This window comes from Calliphora vicina, chromosome 3 (genome assembly GCF_958450345.1).
Source record: "Calliphora vicina chromosome 3, idCalVici1.1, whole genome shotgun sequence".
NCBI classification, from domain to species: Eukaryota; Metazoa; Arthropoda; class Insecta; order Diptera; family Calliphoridae; genus Calliphora; species Calliphora vicina.
Window position 1 is genome coordinate 16,656,566 of NC_088782.1, and position 21,267 is coordinate 16,677,832.

At 29.4% G+C, this 21,267-nt stretch overlaps 1 protein-coding gene across 2 annotated transcripts in view; it reads left to right on the forward strand.

Annotated features, from left to right (window-relative positions):
- The window catches only part of Eip63E (cyclin dependent kinase Eip63E), a 528,239-nt gene that overhangs the window by 478,845 nt on the left and 28,127 nt on the right, over positions 1-21,267 (forward strand). For both annotated transcript variants that reach the window (XM_065506488.1, XM_065506489.1), the window contains 2 exons: positions 6,670-6,875; positions 13,926-14,017. In XM_065506488.1, the coding sequence (XP_065362560.1) occupies positions 6,670-6,875; positions 13,926-14,017 (298 nt within the window). The remainder of the gene's footprint in view (positions 1-6,669; positions 6,876-13,925; positions 14,018-21,267) is intronic.

A 21,267-nucleotide genomic window follows, 5' to 3' on the forward strand; every position in this document is an offset into this window, starting at 1 on the left:
AATCTGTGATAACATTTCCAAATATCAATTTTTATATTAAAAATCTAAAATCACTCATAGATCGTTAATAAGAGGTCCTAGATGAAACAGGGCAATAATTTGGGATCACTCATAATTCCCACTAAATATAGATTTTTATATGAAAAATCTAAAATCACTCTCATATTGCTAATAAGAGGTCATAGAGGAAAAAGGGCAATAATCTGTGATCACTCATATTTCTTACCAAATATCGATATTTTGGTGAAAAATCTAAAATCAGTCATATATCGTTAGTAAGAGATCCTAGAGGAAAAAGGGCAATAATCTGTGATCACTCATATTTCCTACCAAATATCGATATTTATACGAGAAATCTAAAATCACTCATATATCGGTAATAAAAGGTCCTAGGGGAAAAAGGGAAATAATCTATGATCACTCATATTTCCTACCAAATATCGATATTTATACGAGAAATCTAAAATCACTCATATATCGGTAATAAGAGGTCCTAGAGAAAAAAGGCAATAATCTGTGATCACTCATATTTCCCACCAAATATTGATATTATTGTGAAAAATCTAAAATCACTCATAGATCGTTAATAAGAGGTCCTAGATGAAACAGGGCAATAATTTGGGATCACTCATAATTCCCACTAAATATAGATTTTTATATGAAAAATCTAAAATCACTCATAGATCTTTAATAAGAAATCCTAGAGGAAAAATGACAATAATCTGTGATCACTCATATATCCCACCAAATATCGATTTTTATATAAAAAATCGAAAAATACTCTTAAATCGTTAATAAGAGATCCTAGAGGAAAAGGGACAATAATCTGTGATCACTCATATTTCCCACCAAATATAGATTTTTGTATGAAAAATCTAAAATCACTCATAGATCTTTAATAAGAGGTCCTAGAGGAAAAAGGACAATAATCTGTGATCACTCTCATTTCCCACCAAATATAGATTTTTGTATTAAAAATCTAAAGTCACTTATAGATCGTTAATAAGACTGTACTTTAGAACGCTACTACAAACCTGTTTTCTCTGTGTAGCTATTGTCTGAACTCTTACAATTTCTAGAATCGAAGAATATGGTTAATTGGTATAAATAGTTTTGAATTTTTTCTAGAAATCTCTTAACTAATTCAAATCAAGTTTAAACCATTTGATCAAATTGAAAAGATTTGACTGTAAATGGGAATTCAAAATTCTCGTCAACTTCAAATTTGACATCCGCCCAACAAAAGTTTTTCTCAAAATATTTCCGAATACTCTTTTGAGTATATTCATTATTCATGGTGACATGGATTAACAATTATAACATAAAACGTATTTCGTCTTCTTTTTAACTTATGCTACATATATGGAAGGAGTGCATAAAAATAATTTACGTATTTCTATTTAAAAAAGTACTCTTTTGGTTTGAGTTCAGTGTCATGTTTAAAAGCTGAAGTTTCCCTAACTAGTGGGGAGCATTAGCATTAATACCCTCCTAAATATAATCGTGTCAGTCTCACAGCAAGTGTTGACTTTCATCTAAATATTTTTATAACCACCTCGAAAAGTGGCGGCGGTTATAATGATTTATTCTTTCCATTTGTAACACATAGAAAATATTCATTGTAGACCCACATAAGTATATATATTCTGGGTCCTTATAAAATTCTAAGATGATTTAGCTATTCACGTCCGTCTGTCTGTTGAAGGTATGATAAGGGCTTCTAGAGAAGGACTTAGGCGGTTAAAATTGTCCACAAATATTTGTTCTTAATCAGAAATGTTTGGTATTGAAAATGGCAAAATCAGTCAAGTAGAACCAAAGTTATGGAGCAAAATGTAAGACAACATCCAGTTTTTGAAGGTCGGCTTAAATTTATCGTAGTTTCCAAAAGGTCCACTCTTAAATATGCATAAATTTCTTATAAACATGGTTATGAAGTTGACATTCGACTTAAAAAATCCCCATTATAGCTTCCATATATTGAACACTTCCGAAAATCCCTTAAATTCACATATATGTATGTATGTATATCACTTATAAAATCCATATAAAGTTCAAAATCAACATAAAAATTGTCATACCGAATTTTTCGAAAATCGGCCCATAATTCGCCATAGCACTCATATAAGGACTGCTTCCGAAAATCACATAAATTCGCACAAATCTCTTATAAACATTGCAATGAAGTTTAAATTTGATGTAAATAATCCACTTAAATACAAAAATCCTCGTACAGAATTTTATGAAGATCAGCTCATAATTGACCATAGCTCCCATATAAGGTCCGCTTCCGTATTCTATTGGTGGTGGGTATATAAGATTCGGCACAACCGAATTAAATTTTAACAAATGTTGTTTTTTTATAGTTATTCTTTATATATCTAGCCAGGGGACAATAAAAAAAAATAACACAACAAGTATTAAATAATAAAATGAAATTAATTTCATTTTTATATTCACACGCATTGGGAAAAATAAAGTTAATATTTGTAGTTGGAGGGGCTGAAAATAAGGCAGGCAGTGGCACTATAGCAGTAGTTGTGATGCATTAGTTATGAACTGTGAATCATAAACTCTGGTGTAACAGAATTATGGGAAGAGGCGAAATGTAAAATAAAAATCATTGTATACAAGGGGGAGTGTTTGTATGAACTGTGTACATTATGGGGGTAGAGCAAATGGTGAAGTGGTTGGTGGTAATTTGATGCCCTGAGGCCAGGTGTATTTTTAAGCTACTTTTTCACAGTGTTGGCGGGGCCAGTACAGAACATTTGATTGTAGTTATGTTTTTTTTTTTATTAAACCGTAATTTTTTTGTTCGTTCCGTTAATGGAAATTTCACGTTCGAGTGTTGGAAACAATAGAGATTTTATTTTCATTTTTAAAACAAAATTGTTGAAATTATATGAAAAATCTAAAATCACTCAAATCGTTAAGGAAAAAGGATAATAATCTGTGATAACATTTCCAAATATCAATTTTTATATTAAAAATCTAAAATCACTCATAGATCGTTAATAAGAGGTCCTAGATGAAACAGGGCAATAATTTGGGATCACTCATAATTCCCACTAAATATAGATTTTTATATGAAAAATCTAAAATCACTCTCATATTGCTAATAAGAGGTCATAGAGGAAAAAGGGCAATAATCTGTGATCACTCATATTTCTTACCAAATATCGATATTTTGGTGAAAAATCTAAAATCAGTCATATATCGTTAGTAAGAGATCCTAGAGGAAAAAGGGCAATAATCTGTGATCACTCATATTTCCTACCAAATATCGATATTTATACGAGAAATCTAAAATCACTCATATATCGGTAATAAAAGGTCCTAGGGGAAAAAGGGAAATAATCTATGATCACTCATATTTCCTACCAAATATCGATATTTATACGAGAAATCTAAAATCACTCATATATCGGTAATAAGAGGTCCTAGAGAAAAAAGGCAATAATCTGTGATCACTCATATTTCCCACCAAATATTGATATTATTGTGAAAAATCTAAAATCACTCATAGATCGTTAATAAGAGGTCCTAGATGAAACAGGGCAATAATTTGGGATCACTCATAATTCCCACTAAATATAGATTTTTATATGAAAAATCTAAAATCACTCATAGATCTTTAATAAGAAATCCTAGAGGAAAAATGACAATAATCTGTGATCACTCATATATCCCACCAAATATCGATTTTTATATAAAAAATCGAAAAATACTCTTAAATCGTTAATAAGAGATCCTAGAGGAAAAGGGACAATAATCTGTGATCACTCATATTTCCCACCAAATATAGATTTTTGTATGAAAAATCTAAAATCACTCATAGATCTTTAATAAGAGGTCCTAGAGGAAAAAGGACAATAATCTGTGATCACTCTCATTTCCCACCAAATATAGATTTTTGTATTAAAAATCTAAAGTCACTTATAGATCGTTAATAAGACTGTACTTTAGAACGCTACTACAAACCTGTTTTCTCTGTGTAGCTATTGTCTGAACTCTTACAATTTCTAGAATCGAAGAATATGGTTAATTGGTATAAATAGTTTTGAATTTTTTCTAGAAATCTCTTAACTAATTCAAATCAAGTTTAAACCATTTGATCAAATTGAAAAGATTTGACTGTAAATGGGAATTCAAAATTCTCGTCAACTTCAAATTTGACATCCGCCCAACAAAAGTTTTTCTCAAAATATTTCCGAATACTCTTTTGAGTATATTCATTATTCATGGTGACATGGATTAACAATTATAACATAAAACGTATTTCGTCTTCTTTTTAACTTATGCTACATATATGGAAGGAGTGCATAAAAATAATTTACGTATTTCTATTTAAAAAAGTACTCTTTTGGTTTGAGTTCAGTGTCATGTTTAAAAGCTGAAGTTTCCCTAACTAGTGGGGAGCATTAGCATTAATACCCTCCTAAATATAATCGTGTCAGTCTCACAGCAAGTGTTGACTTTCATCTAAATATTTTTATAACCACCTCGAAAAGTGGCGGCGGTTATAATGATTTATTCTTTCCATTTGTAACACATAGAAAATATTCATTGTAGACCCACATAAGTATATATATTCTGGGTCCTTATAAAATTCTAAGATGATTTAGCTATTCACGTCCGTCTGTCTGTTGAAGGTATGATAAGGGCTTCTAGAGAAGGACTTAGGCGGTTAAAATTGTCCACAAATATTTGTTCTTAATCAGAAATGTTTGGTATTGAAAATGGCAAAATCAGTCAAGTAGAACCAAAGTTATGGAGCAAAATGTAAGACAACATCCAGTTTTTGAAGGTCGGCTTAAATTTATCGTAGTTTCCAAAAGGTCCACTCTTAAATATGCATAAATTTCTTATAAACATGGTTATGAAGTTGACATTCGACTTAAAAAATCCCCATTATAGCTTCCATATATTGAACACTTCCGAAAATCCCTTAAATTCACATATATGTATGTATGTATATCACTTATAAAATCCATATAAAGTTCAAAATCAACATAAAAATTGTCATACCGAATTTTTCGAAAATCGGCCCATAATTCGCCATAGCACTCATATAAGGACTGCTTCCGAAAATCACATAAATTCGCACAAATCTCTTATAAACATTGCAATGAAGTTTAAATTTGATGTAAATAATCCACTTAAATACAAAAATCCTCGTACAGAATTTTATGAAGATCAGCTCATAATTGACCATAGCTCCCATATAAGGTCCGCTTCCGTATTCTATTGGTGGTGGGTATATAAGATTCGGCACAACCGAATTAAATTTTAACAAATGTTGTTTTTTTATAGTTATTCTTTATATATCTAGCCAGGGGACAATAAAAAAAAATAACACAACAAGTATTAAATAATAAAATGAAATTAATTTCATTTTTATATTCACACGCATTGGGAAAAATAAAGTTAATATTTGTAGTTGGAGGGGCTGAAAATAAGGCAGGCAGTGGCACTATAGCAGTAGTTGTGATGCATTAGTTATGAACTGTGAATCATAAACTCTGGTGTAACAGAATTATGGGAAGAGGCGAAATGTAAAATAAAAATCATTGTATACAAGGGGGAGTGTTTGTATGAACTGTGTACATTATGGGGGTAGAGCAAATGGTGAAGTGGTTGGTGGTAATTTGATGCCCTGAGGCCAGGTGTATTTTTAAGCTACTTTTTCACAGTGTTGGCGGGGCCAGTACAGAACATTTGATTGTAGTTATGTTTTTTTTTTTATTAAACCGTAATTTTTTTGTTCGTTCCGTTAATGGAAATTTCACGTTCGAGTGTTGGAAACAATAGAGATTTTATTTTCATTTTTAAAACAAAATTGTTGAAATTTTATGACTTGAGGCTGTTTGAGTAACATGAGGTGTAAGAAGTGGATTATGCGATTTTTATTTTATTTTTTTGAGAAGTGAGAAAAACTGCCTGAATAATTTTGTTTAACAAAAGGGATGCTTTAAAATCATTTATTTATATTATAACACAATCTGTAGTTTTTTTTTTGCTGTTATTCAACACAAGTAGTGTTTCTTTTGCTGCTTTAACAAAGCGTTAAAAGAAAATGTGTTAACTCTATATAAGTGATTTAAATGCTTGCTATTTTCTTGTACTTAGAAAACAAATCCTTTAGCTTTGCAAAGAAAGCGGAAGTAGTTTTTCTTTTGTTGACACTTTTGTTTTTTTGTTTGCTGTTCTTGTGCTTTTATCGCTGAAAAGAACAAGATCTTCAGAACACAAAACATGGTTAGAAGAAGTTTGTCGGTTGGTCTTTTATGTTTTCTCGCTTTCTTTTTGGGAAATGTTTGTGTCACTCAAAATGTTTTGTTGTTGTAATGGTTTGTTTCAAGGAGCATTACAACTTACAATAAATTATCCTTGAACTATTTACTACAATACTTGAAAACTTTAGACAGCAATCCACTAAAAACAAAAAAAAATTAAAATAAAACTAAATAAAAAGTATGTATAAGAACAACTTTTTGCCAAACTCTATAAATTTGGAAATTTTTACAAAAAGGTTAAACTTTATTTTATTATTGTGTATTGAAAACATAAATTGAACAGCGCATTTAAAATATGTATTTTAATATTTTTCTGTACAACTTGAAATAAAAATCTCTAAATTCCTGATTTTCTTTTATTTCTTTTTAGACTGGCGTAGCACAGATAGCACCGATCACCATGATCGTGTCCAAAGACAGTTGTCCGTTTCGTCCGATAGTAAATTGTTAGATGATGATATTAGAGAGGAGACACGCGTCATAATGCGTCCCAAGAAACCACCCAGACCTAAATCCGAAGTCTTTCTTAATAAACAAGATCCTCATCCGCGTCGTAAACGTTTCAGTGCATTTGGTGTAAGTATTAATAATTTTTTTATAAATAAATATAATTAAATAAATTAGTAATTAATTAACATTTTCAATGTTTGCTATTGTTTATTTAAAAATTTTACCCTTGAATTGTACTTTTAGCACACAGTTTTGGTTTGAGTGTTTTGAAAATATAAAATAAAGTAAAAAATTCCATTGCATATTTAAAGGAGTTTGCTTTTATTTGCAATACTTATAGCAAGGGATTCTCAAACTTTTTTTAAAAGCACCCCAAATATTTTAGAATCAAAATATTATCAAGAAAAAGGTTTTCTTAAGAGATTTCAGTATAATTGTAGTTTTTGTAGAAATTTTATAATTTTTAGCTGTAAAAGTTCTTCCAATTTTATAGAAACACTATATCAAAAAAACAGTTTCCGGTTTTGTCATTAAAAAAAACCTGTTAACCGGTTTATATTAAATTTTTATTGAATGAAAAAGGTCTACTTATGCCCGTAATTTCAACAAATAGATATCTATCAGGGCTTAGTTACTTATGGAGTAAAAATATTTGGTAATTTTTACCCGTAGATATTGATTTGAAATTAATGTCAAGTTACCTTTTAGTTAAATTTATCTGCTGGGTATTTTACACCGTAGATACAAATATATTTGTTGAAGTTACGGTCATTATATTAATTTCTATAGACAATTTCATGTGTAAAGTCATATTTCGTAAGAAAAATTTCAAGTGTAATTTCATTCCTATCATAAGAAACAATACTTTGGTGTCTAATTTACATTATTTGTTTACATCTACCCTTAAATACTAATATTAAAACTGAATCCTTATTGTTTTGCCAACCTATTTCAATTTTGTGGACCTTAATAAGAAATATGTTAAGAATTGTGTATTAAATCCTTGGAAATCTTACATTTTTGGATTCTTAAAGCTCTATCTTTATGCAATTATTTTATATCTTTTACAAAATATTGACAAATGCTACAATTTTCTACAAAATAAATCAATATTTTTAAAAATGATATCAAAGTTTTACAAAAAGTTTTTTTTTGCTAAATATTAAAAAAAAAAAATAAAATCAAAAAAAATGTTTTTTTTTTAAATTTAAAAAATTTTTAAAAAAATATTCGAAACATTTTTTGGAAAAAAAAAATAAATTATTTTACCTAAAAATATTTAAGATTTTTATTTTGAAGTATAATTTGGTGAAGGGTATATAATAGGGTATTCAATCGATTAACCGTTAATCGGTTAACCGATTAATTTTTGACGGTTAACTGTTCGAATAATTTAAAATTGCCGATTTTCAAATAACAAATAAACCGATTAATTTGTGTCGATTAACCGAAATTCCTTTTTTTTGCACTTAACATAGTTTTTGTATTTATTTTTCCATTTCAATTCAAATACAAATTTCAAATTAAAATTATATATTTTTTCGAACATCCAAGAAAAATGTTTAGTGAGAATAACAACTGATATATTTAATTTACATGTATTTGAAACTTTGTTTGTATTTACATGTACCGAACTTAAAGAATATCTAAAACAATCCAAAAAGGACACCAATGGTATAGAAAAAACTAAAAAAAACTGAGATATTGGATATTCTTTATCATGCTTTCAATTTCTCCAACATCTACAATCAGCGAGAGAGTTTTTTCCGAGTCAAGTTTAATTAAATCTAAAAACAAAATCGTTTAAAATGAAAAAAATTAAAATATTTTCTTATTTAAAAGATTATTTCAGAAGATCTCACTAAAATCCTACACAGAAAAAAGAATTCATAATTGGAATGAATTTTGTAATAAATATTATTAATCGAACATGACTTTTTTTCCCAAACTTTTTCATTCAGAATAAGAACATGTTCATAAATAAGGAGTGAGATCGAAAAATTCTTAACACACGTTTTTCATTACATTTTTTAACCCAAGTATTATTTGAATTTTTTTTTGATCAAGTTACCTTTGAAAAACATGTCAGTTATTATGTGTAATGTCAATTATATTAATTTTTTTGTTAATCTGATTAAAATGAGTGACCAGAAAAAAGTGCGTACTGAAATTATTAAATATTTTCAACAAAACCCAACTTGGTCTTACAAAAAGTTGGCCAAGCATACAAAGGTCTGCCGTCAAACTGTTTCCAATGTTATTAAACAGTACCGGGAGAACTTGTCAGTTGATAGAAAACCTGGTTCAGGTAGAAGGAATGGTCCACATGATGTTTCTAAAGCCAAAAAAATAGAACGCATTTTCAAAAGAGCTCCCAACACATCCGGTAGGAAAGCAGCCCGGTTAGCTCAGTGCTCGGACTATTTGGTACGAAAAGTTAAAGCTAATGCAGGTTTAAAAACATACAAGGCTCAAAAAGTTCCTGACAGGAACGCTACTAAAAATTTAGAGGCCAAAAACAGAGCACGGAAATTGAAGTCAAGTTTTATAAAAAAATATTCTTGCTGCATAATGGATGACGAAACGTATGTTCTGGCAGATTTTTCGCAACTTCCAGGTCAAAAATTTTATGTTGCTGATGCTCGAGGGAATGTTGAAGAAAAGTTTAGGACCCAAAAGCAGACAAAATTTCCCAGAAAGTTCTTGGTATGGCAAGCAATATGCAGTTGCGGCAAAAGAAGCCACTCATTTGTTACAACGGGCTCTATAAATACCGAAATTTACATCAAGGAATGTTTACAAAAAAGGCTGCTTCCATTCATAAGACTTCATAATGTGTCCACTTATTTTTGGCCTGACTTGGCATCCTGTCACTATGGCAAACAAGCCCTTGAGTGGTACAAGAACAATAATGTGGTATTTGTACCAAGAGAGGCAAATCCTCCAAACTGCCCGGAGCTAAGGCCAGTGGAGAGATATTGGGCTCTTGTTAAAAGAGAATTGAAGAGTACAAAAAAGGTGTCCAAAAGTGTGGTAGATTTTAAACGGAGATGGACTACATGTTCGAGCAAAGTGACAGAAAGCACTATAAAAACGTTAATGGAAGGGTTTCCGAAAAAGGTTCAAAATTTCATCACTAGTGATTAAAACTATAAAAATAATTTTTTTTGTAAATTGTAATAATAATTTCAATCAAATAAAAAAAAAATTAAAGCTGTAAGTTTAGTGGTTTCTTTTTTATAAACATATATGTATGTTAAGAATTTTTCGATCTCACTCCTTACTATAAAATTGTTCATGACGGATATTTTAGCTTTTTTTTTGCATAAATTTCATAATATTTTATAATAAGTTGCATCATAATTGCATTATCTAATGAATTAATTTATTACTATTTGCATAATAGCCATATATTGGTAAATATTTTAAGATGAATCAACAATATCTGAAACTTAAAAAACATCATTAAATATAATAAAATATACATAAACATTAAACATATCATCCCCTTAGATTTAATTTGAAAACATAAAATATGAAAAAATCTTAATATTTAGGAAATTATTTATAAATGTTATGAATTGAAATCAATCAAATCAAATCATAATATTTATGTTGAAACTTTTTTCTGTGTATATTTTGTTTGTTTTTTATGTTTTTGTTCACAAAATTCGTGGTTAATAATTTTAAATTAACCGATTATTAACCGAATAAATCTAAACCCCGATTAATTATTTGCTCGGTTAACCGATTAAACCAGAAACCCGATTAATTGAATACCCTAGTATATAACTTAAATGCATGATTTTTACTTTTATTTTTCTATAAAGTATCAAATATTTAGTTGATTTTTATTTATTATATTTTCTTTAGCTTAGTTTGATTTAGAATTTCTTTAGCTGAAACTGTTAGTGATCCATTTGATTTTTGCTGAAGGAGAATCTGAATTAGTATCAAGCTTATGTTCGTCTAAAATTAAGTGAAACTGGAATGTAGACAATTGGCAACAATATGCATTAAAGGGATAAGATCCGGCACAGCCGAATGTAGCTCTCTTACTTGTTTATTCTATATTAGAATTTTCAGAAAGAAGTTTTTTTTTATATAAAATAATTATATGTATAATTATTTTTTATTTGAAAAATTCAATTTCTAAACCCCTAACCAAAAAGTAAAATGTTTTGGAACCTCTGACACACGTACTTACACTTTTATATGTACGTTGTTGTTTGTGTATTTTCAACCACTTTTTTGTTTTGCTTTACTTTACTTTGGCTGAACAGAGAGCAAAAAAAAAAAAATACAAACAACAAAAACTTTGTTTTCATTTCATTTTGTTCGTGACTATTTTTAGCAATTCTGTATTTTGCAATTCCCAGTGTGTTTGTTTTTAGTTTTGTATAAATAATTTTATTTGTGCAGTGTGTATTTAAGTTTGAAACAAAAATTTTATCTCTTTTTACTTTTTCCTGATGGGACCCTTTGTTCGGATCTTCGTGATCTTGAGCATTGAGTGTTCCGATGAATAAATAAATTTCAATGGTTTTGTGGACAACGAAACAAACAATATTATTTATGTTTTCATAAATAGTTTGCAACACTGATTGCAAATTATGCGGTTTTTGCTCTAGAATTAACGCTTTTCAGTAATCCATGAAAATTTAGTTTAGTAAGTAATTATACCCTTCAGCTTCGTGAGAAGGGTATATATAAGTTTGTCATTCCGTTTGTAATTTCTACATTTTTCATTTCCGACCCTATAAAGTATATATATTCTGGATCCTTATAGATAGCGGAGTCGATTAAGCCATGTCCGTCTGTCTGTCTGTCTGTCTGTCTGTCTGTCTGTTGAAATCAGTTTTCTGAAGACCCCAGATATCTTCGGGATCCAAATCTTCAATAATTCGGTCAGACATGCTTTCGAGAATTTTGCTATTTAAAATCAGCAAAATCGGTCCACAAATGGCTGAGATATGAGGAAAAAACCAAGACAATCTCTATTTTTGACCTATTTTTTACCTATATCTGGATTACTAAGACATTAATATAGACAATATGGATATCTAATGATAGATATTTCAAAGACATTTGCAACGACGTATATAAGACCATAGTAAGTTGGACCTACAATGGGTCAAAATCGGGAAAAAAATTTTGAACCCGAATTTTTTAAAAAAAAAAAAAAATTTGAAAAAACAAAAAAAAAATTTAAAATTTAAAAAAAAAAATTTTTAAAATTAAAAAAAAAAAAATTTTAAAATTTAAAAAAAAAAATTTTAAATTTAAAAAAAAAAATTTTAAATTTAAAAAAAAAATAATTAAATTTAAAATAACAATCGAAAATTTTTTTTTTTCAAAAAATTCAAAAAACAACTGGAAAAAAATTAAATTTTGTTACCTAAAAATATTTAAAATTTTGAAGTATAATTTGGTGAAGGGTATATAAGATTCGGCACAGCCGAATATAGCACTCTTACTTGTTTTTATATTATTTTTTTTAATGGCAAAGTTTTCTGTTCTAATTTTAACAACTATTAAGGCAAAGTCTTCGATTTTTTTCCTTGGAAAATTTTGTGTATAACAGTTTTTTTTATAGAAAATTATCTTTATAACAGTTTTTTTTAAATATAATTTTGTGTATAACAGTTTTTTCTTTCCACATTTTTGTGTATAACAGTTTTTCTCTATAAAATTTTCAGTATAACAGTTTTGTATATAGTAATTTTTGTGTAGTAACGGCTTTTTCTGTAGAATTTTTTTTTTGGCAAATGTTGTGCATAACTCTTTTTTGGTTAAGCTGCTCACACACGGGCGATTTGTTCGTGTTCAACTTGTTAATGGGGCTGTGCGCGTACAAAATCACAAGTAATTGAAATTTTCAATCACAAATCAGGCGAACAAATCATTCCATGTGTGGCCAGTAGGGTGGCCCTTAATAAACGAAAGTTGGATTTTGGCCATCACCCCCCAGTTTGGTGAACATTAGTAAAAAAATCATCCTGAAAAAATTTTAGATAAATCGGTTGGGGTTAAGACGTGCCGCAAGCCCTCTGAAGTTTTGAGATGCATTTACAAGGGGAAAAAATGCATTTTTTTTCAGTTTTTGTAAAAATTTTGCCATTAAAAAATAACTTTTCCAATTTAATTTAAAAGAATAGAAATGTGTACGCAATTGTCGTTCTAATGAGACATAAAAAACAGAAATTGGTCAAAAAATTTTAAAGTTATTAAAAAATCGCCAGGCAAGAACAAGAAAGGTAGGAACAAAATTAACATATTTTGATAAATATTAAAATATAAGCTAATTTTTACTTAAAATTTGTACATATTTATTTGTATATGAGTTTTTGTCTTCGTAGGATACCGTTAACCTATTCTTAGGTATGAACAAAAAAATAAAATTTTTTAACGGCTGTTTCAAAACTCCATTTTAAAATTTTTAATAATTTTGTTAAACAAATTTCATAATTTTTTGATCATCTCATTGGGATTTATTAAGAATATAATAGGGAATAAAAATGTAAAAAAATTATGAAAATATCTCTTATAGTTTTACAATACCTGCGATTTAAATTTTGAAATTTTCGAGAAAAACCAATTATTTGGCAATTTTTAAGCGAATGAGCTCTATTTCCTTACTCTTATAAATTTTAAGCAAAACTTATCCAGAATATTATAGTCCAGATAATTCTAAATATACTCTGAAACTTTTACTAAAATCGGAAAACGTTAACCCTTAAATCGTGAAGGTCAAAGGTCAAATTTAAATTTTGAAATTTTCGAGAAAAACCAATTATTTGGCAATTTTTAAGCGAATGAGCTCTATTTCCTTACTCTTATAAATTTTAAGCAAAACTTATCCAGAATATTATAGTCCAGATAATTCTAAATATACTCTGAAACTTTTACTAAAATCGGAAAACGTTAACCCTTAAATCGTGAAGGTCAAAGGTCAAATTTTTTAACAGTTTTTTCTATAGAAAATTTTGTGTGTAACTGTATTTTTTTTAGAAACTTTTGTTTATATTCTATAATTCTATGTGTGTAACAGTTTTTTTAAAGAAATTAATTAATTTTGTACTCTAAGGTATTATTATTTTAATACCGAACAAATATTTATAATTCCATTCCTGAAAATTGTATTAAATTTCCTTTTAAATTAATTTCTCATTACAGGGTGATTCACCGTTCGGTAAACAGGATGCCTACGTTAAATTGGAACCTTTAGGAGAGGGTTCATATGCCACAGTGTACAGGGGTTTTAGCAAGTAAGTAAATCTAACATTTTATTAAAAAATTAAATATTTAACAACACTACGATAAAAGATAATCAATCCATCATAGTCATCAGCAGTTGATGAGAATGAAAGTCAAATTGCAAAACCCTTTCTACAATTTATTTATGTTTGTTTACAATCAAACATTAAAATTTATATTGTTAAAATTATTCAAAAAATCTAGAGCACAGGAAAAATTTGACAGCTCCGAAAGGACATGCACATACATTTTTTGATAAATAACCGAAAAGAAGGCGTAAAACAGCAAAGAAGGCAAAAACAAACAAACAAAAAAGGAAACTAAAAACCGGAAACATTGTTAAGACATTTTGCTGTTTTGTTATCTAAACAAACACAAGGATGTATTTGAGGGCATGGGTTGGTTAAGAATTGCTTCAAACAAAAAAGGCTCCACAAATTCTATTGTAGACATTAATGACCACATATTCTGTGATTTATTTATGTTTCCACTCTAACTCACTTTTTATAAGAAATTCTTCAAAAATGTCTTGTTAAAATATATAACTCTTCATATTTGGTCCTTTTTTAAAATGTTAAAATTTACCACAGTTAGTTTTTGTTGTTGTGTTTGGGAGTGTGTCGCTGATATGGGGCACAATAGTTAATAATGTCTATTATTATTATTATTCAACATGGTTGGGTGTTGATATATAACGTTTGTTATGTCAATGTCACAACATTAAAGTGCTTCTTCATAATAGTGATTATTTTACATTTTACACACTCAATCTAACTCTATATCTCTCTTGCTCTCTCATTTCCATATTTGAATGCAGGCATGGAAAATTTGATAGGATCGTGCTTTTCAAATTTTCAGTTTTTTTATGTAGAAGTTATTTCACAGTTATACACAACATTTTCTATAGAGAATCTTGTGTATAATAGTTTTTTAATAAAGCATTTTGTGTATAACAGTATTTTATATAGATAGGATATTTTGAATTACATAACCCTAAATTTTAGACATTATTATTTAAATAAGAGACCATGATGAATATATCAGCAATATAAATTGATACCATAAAATATTTCTTAAAAATATCGTATTTTGAATGTCTATATTCATTGATATTTTTTTAACAAAATGGAAGTATCCTTCGGTATAACTGTCTGTCCACTCAATGAAATTCCATAATTTTCTAATGGAAATATTGGGTGTATGACTTAAAAATTCGGAATTTTTTAAAATTTTTAGTTTTTATTTGAGACATATAAATTAATTCAGTGTATTGGTCATTGTTAGCCATGACCTTTTCCGATCTTTCTGGCAACATATTGATTCTGTGCCAAAAAAAAATGATTTTATTTTGAACTCAAGCTCCAATCAAGCCAATTTCGGATAATCAGTTCCAAAGTGAAGAGTATCACAGAGAGAGCGTTCTGCATCGATCGATTTAAATAGTTGTCGGATGGGTCAAGGTCAGGACCACTTTATTCTAAATACATTTTAAAAGGTACTGCAACATGTGGCCGAGAGTTGTCATGATGGAATATTACGGTTTCATGACTAGCAGCATATTCTGGGCGTTTTCCCGCCAATGCTCGTTTCAAACGATTGAGTTGCATTCGGTATATGTTCCCTGTGATGGTCTAGCCTGATTTCGGCAGCTCATAATAGATAGGAATCTTTTTGTCCCACCAAATACAGAGCATAACCTTAGCCTCATGGATATTTGGCTTTGGTGTTAACTCTGTTGGTTGGCTGGCCTGGGCGATATTTGTCTTCCATGTCAAAATCACCACTTCTGAACCGCACACACCATCTCTCGTATGTGGAAACCGTTGGAACACATTCACCATAAGCTTTGTTGACCAAGCAGTGTGCTTCACCGGCACTTTCAAATTAAAGAGGTAAAGCAAAACTTCCCAAACGACATTTTCGAAGCACGACAATAACGATGTGAGAATACATGACATATTTTAACGTTTACCAGATACGTTATCTATTGCAAATCCTGCATTTTTAAGTCATATCCAATAATCAACAAGTAAAGCTACGTTTCCGCATACACCGTAATCGGCACCGAAAACGAAAGTCGATACATTTGCACCAAAAAAAGTTACCGATCAGTAACGAAAAACTTGTCATTTGGGGCCGGAACGAAAACAACTTCAAGTAGGTTGTTGTCGGTGCTGTAGGAACGAAATTATTTTAATTATTTTTTTTCAAATTTAAAGAAAATCAAAATGAATAAAACCAAATTTTTCTTTATTGGAAGAGGTAAAAATCTATCATAGATTTTGTCAAAAATAATGAAATTCTATTTAATGTGCGACAACCAAAATTAAAAAATAATTTAGTTTCTGTTTTATGCCGCAACGCACACAACTGCAATGAAAACAATTAAGAAACGAGACGGTGTGAACACCAACGTTTTTCAGTTTTCGTTATCGGCGCCGATTGCGGTGTATGCGGAAACCCAGCTTAAGAGATTCAGCTGTGGCGAAAAAAAAATTTAAAATTTAATTAAAAAAAAAAATTTAATTTATTATGAAAAAACGTTTGAAGGTCTTTGAAATATTGGATATCCATATTGTCTATATTAATAACTTAGTAATCCGGGTCAAAAATAGGCCAAAAGTCGAGGTAGTCCTGGTTTTCTCCTTATATCTCTCAGCTATTTATGGGCCGATTGTCTCGATTTTAAATAGCAACGGAGCCGGGAAATTTCCAGATATATTGATGATTTCAACATACAGACGTACATGACTACGGAAAGTTTATTTCAACATGCAGGCGGACATTCCAGAATATATGTATATAATTTGTGGGGTCGCAGATGAAAAATGTAGAAATTAAAAACTGAATGACAAACTACATATATAAAAAAATTATTTTACTACGCTGTAGGTGAAAAAGTACTATTTGAATATTATTTTGATACTTTAATTTTCCAACCCTGTTTGAAGACATTTTGTAAAAAAAAACATGTTTGAAGGCATTTTGTAACAAAAAGAAAAATTTTCAACTGATATAAAAACACAGGAAGTGGCTGATGTCATTGAAAAATATTTCGCTATTATTTTCAGGCATAAATGGGTTGTTTGGTTGTCTGGGCGGTCTGCTAACTGCCCTCTTTCTTCAGCTCTTGTTCCAGTGATTGATGACTGGCAGGCACAACATGTCACAGCCACTGATGTGTCACACTGACACAGAAATATGTTCCAAGTGTGGTGGTATATTTTGTCAAGTTGTTTTTAGTTTTTTTTTATTCATCTTCCTTTTGTGTCTTTTATTCTTGTTCATTTGAACTTTGAAAATTGTTTGAAAGAATTTCTTGAAGCGTGACTTTTCCTTAGTAAAGAACAAACAGTTTACATTGATTTAAGATAAAATCGCATAATTTTAATCTTATTACAAGAGTTTTTTTTGTTCTATTTTTAATTTAATTTGTTATATAAATTTTTCTTTTCTACCTCCATTTTGTGTTTTATTTTTGTCCTGTATTTGTTTAACTGAGTCCTTTTGTCTTATGAATTATTCATTGTGGTTAATTGTTCATCCATTTTATTTTCCTTTTGGGAATATTATTCAGTATTTTATTTTATTTTATTTTTTTTTATGTTCTCATAATTACTTGTTCTATTTTTGTTTTTCCTGTTTTGTTTTTTGGGTCATTTTATGAATTATTTTGCAATTTTAATGGATTTTTAACGTTTTTATACGCTTGTGTTTATATTTCAATTAAAATTTATTTAACAAAAAAAAGTAAAGTGGAATTAAAATGGGCCAGACTAAGTAATTAAATATTTGTTGTAAAGTTTGATTTAATAAAATTATTTAAAAAAATTTAAAATTTTAATAAAATTATTTGTTGGTCTTGTAAAGATGATTTTAGCTATTAGATAATCACCATTGAGAATTAGTAAAGTAAGCATTTTGTAGCTTACTTAATAACAAGGACTTCTATGGTCCTTCGCCTCATTTTTATTTATTAAAAATAATTTTAAATCTAAAGTCTTATAAACAATATCTTACATCATACTCAACATAGATTTCTGTCATCTTTAATTAAAAAAAAGTACACACATCATTATTTAATATTTTGTCTACAATCAGTTGATTGTAAAGCCTTTTTCCTCTAATTTCCATAAAACAGCAAAAAAGCACGTCTCATATAATCATAACTTTCTAACTAAGCACTGAATGTACTCGTATGTAACATGTAATCTTATCGTTAGTTACTGTAACTAATAACGCTGCAAAGTTACACAAATTATTGTTGTATTCCAATTAAATGTGATTTTCCAAAGGAAATCACAATAACAAAGCAAAATAATTAATAAGAATAGAATGAAAATGAAAAAAAAACAAGGATCAAAGGATCATCTTAAAAAAATACACATAAAAGAACAACGTATACTTATGTATTCTAGTGTAAATATGTATGTGTATGCATTAGGGTTGACATTCAAATAAAAGTTATTTGAATAATCAAGGAAAACATATTTTTTTATTCGAATGATTAACATTTTTCAATTTAAATTAAAAAATTATTCGATTATTCGAATAAAAAAACAACGTATACTTATGTATTCTAATGTAAATATGTATGTGTTAATCAAGGAAAAAATATTTTTTTATTCGAATGATTAACATTTTTCAATTTAGAATGAAAATTATTCGATTAATCGGATACTCGAATAAATTTATTTATTTAACATGGAACATAAATTTATCTTAATTAAAAAACAAGTAAGAGAGCTATATTCGGCTGTGCCGAATTTTATATACCCTTCACCAAAATATACTTTAAAATAAAAATTTTAAATATTTTTAGGTAAACAAAATTTAATTTTTTTGCAGTTGTTTTTTCGAAATTGTTTTTGAAATTTTTTTTTTTTAATTTTAAAAAAAAAATTTTTTAGTTTTTAATTTTTTTTTTAATATTTAGTGAAAAAAAATGCACAGGTCTTTGGAATATCTATCATTAGATATCCATATTGTCTGTATTAATGATTTAGTCCGGATATGGGTCAAAAATAGGTCAAAAATCGAGGTTGTCCTGGTTTTTTCCTTATATCTCAGCCATTTGTGGACCGATTTTCTCGATTTTAAATAGCAATTCGGAGATATTGATGTATCATTCGTGTATGTAAGTTATTTGGGGGCTTCAGAAAGTTGATTTCAACACACAGACGGACAGACGGACATGGCTATATCGACTCCGCTATCTATAACGATTCAGAATATATATACTTTGTGGGGTCGCAAATGAAAAATGTAGAAATTACAAACGGAATGACAATCTTATATATACCCTTGCCATTCATGGAGAAGGGTATAATAATACCAATTTATTGGGTGTATGACTTAAAAATCCGGGATTTTTTTTAAATTTTTAGCTTTTATTTTGTAACATTTGTACAATATAAATTTATTCAAAGTATTGTCCATTGTTAGCTATGACCTTTTCCTATCTTTCTGGCAACATATTGTTTCTGAGACAAACGAACTGCTCATCTTTTGAGCTCAAGAACGAATCATGCCAATTTCGGATACACTATTCCAAAGTGAATCATATCCCAGAGAGAGCGTTCTGCATCGATCGAAACAAATAGTAGTCGGATAGGGCAAGATCTGGACTATAAACCGGGTAAGGCAAAACTTCCCAACCACGTATTTCTAAATAGTTTTTAAAAGGTATTGCAACATGTGTCGGAGAGTTGTTATGATGGTTTATTACGGTTTCATGTCTGGCTGCATATTCTGGGCGTTTTTCGGCCAATACTCGCTTCAAGCTAAATCAATTGCATTCAGTACAGGTTGCATTCGGTATAGCCATATTTCAGCAGCTTATAATAAATATGACCTTTTTGGTCCCACCAAATACAGAGCATTACCTTAGCGCGATGTATATTTGGCTCTGGTTGGCCGGATCTCTTACACTTCGGGTTATCGTAATGGATCGATTTTTCAATTACAAGTAATGACTCGGTCCAAAAAATGATTTTCTTTTATAGCGTTCAAGCAGCATTTTAGAGATACAAAATCGTCTTTTAAGGTTTCTCTGCTTTAATTCGTATGTTACCCAATTTCCCTGCTTTTGAATTAATGAATCCTGTTGCTCGGAAACGTTTTGAAATTGCTGCTTGAATACATCCCAATGATTTTGCAAGCTCTTGTTGAGTTATACAACAATCTTCGTAGAATAATTCAAAATTTTGATCTTCAAAGTTTTTTGGCTAGCCTGGGCTATCTTTGTCTTCCGTGTCAAAATCACCACTTCTGAAACGCACAAACCATCTCTCGCACGTTGAAACCGATGGAAAACATTCACCATAAGCTTTGGTGAGCTATCGGTGGTTCGCATCCGAAATGTTTAATTTTCCATGACTAGCGCATAAATCTGGCTAAATTTGACGGATGGCACGGGTATACGTCTTAAGAAAACCCCTCAAGAATAAATCTAACGGGGTCAAATCGCACGATCTCGATTGCCAGTTCACATCGCTTCCACGTAAGATGAACATGCCCTCAAATCGATCATGTACAATGTGGCATGAGCTGTGTGGCACGTAGCGCCTTCCTGTTGAAACCACATGTCATTGGTGTCCATATCATCCAATTCAGGCCAAAAGAAGTTTGTAGGGGTTATACACTGAGTGCTGGGCCAACCAAAAAAAACAGTGACTTTTTCTGGATACATTGGACGCTCTTGGATCTCATGCAGATTGGTATCGTCCCAAATTCGACCATTTCATTTGAGCGCGTAATGTTGCCCCAACAAAACTTCCATTTTGATAAAAATTAAAATTTGCACATGTTGTTGATCGCTTTATCCTTCCATGTTTAAGTGGCAAAACAAACAGTAAACAAATTCCAACTCTTATTTTGGAAATTTGTTCTTTATTTTGATTTTATATTTGTTAATTGTTAACAAAGATGGTTCAACAACAGCGTTGAACGTAGCACTAATAAAATTGAGAATTTTATTTGTTACTCACTTGCTTTTGCCTTTGGTGACAAACACTTTGTTGTTTTTTTTATTTTATTTTAATATAAGAGCACGGGAGTGCGTTTTATTGGGGTTTTTTAATTATTTTATAAAACATTGACCGGGGGTTCGGGTTTTTTAAATTTTCTTGATTTTTAAAAAAATATTAAATCGTGAATAAAATTGCTATATATTATTAATTTTGTATTTTATTCATTGTTAACAAACAAAAATTTGGTTTTAATTAAATATATTTTATTATATTATTCGAATAATATTTTT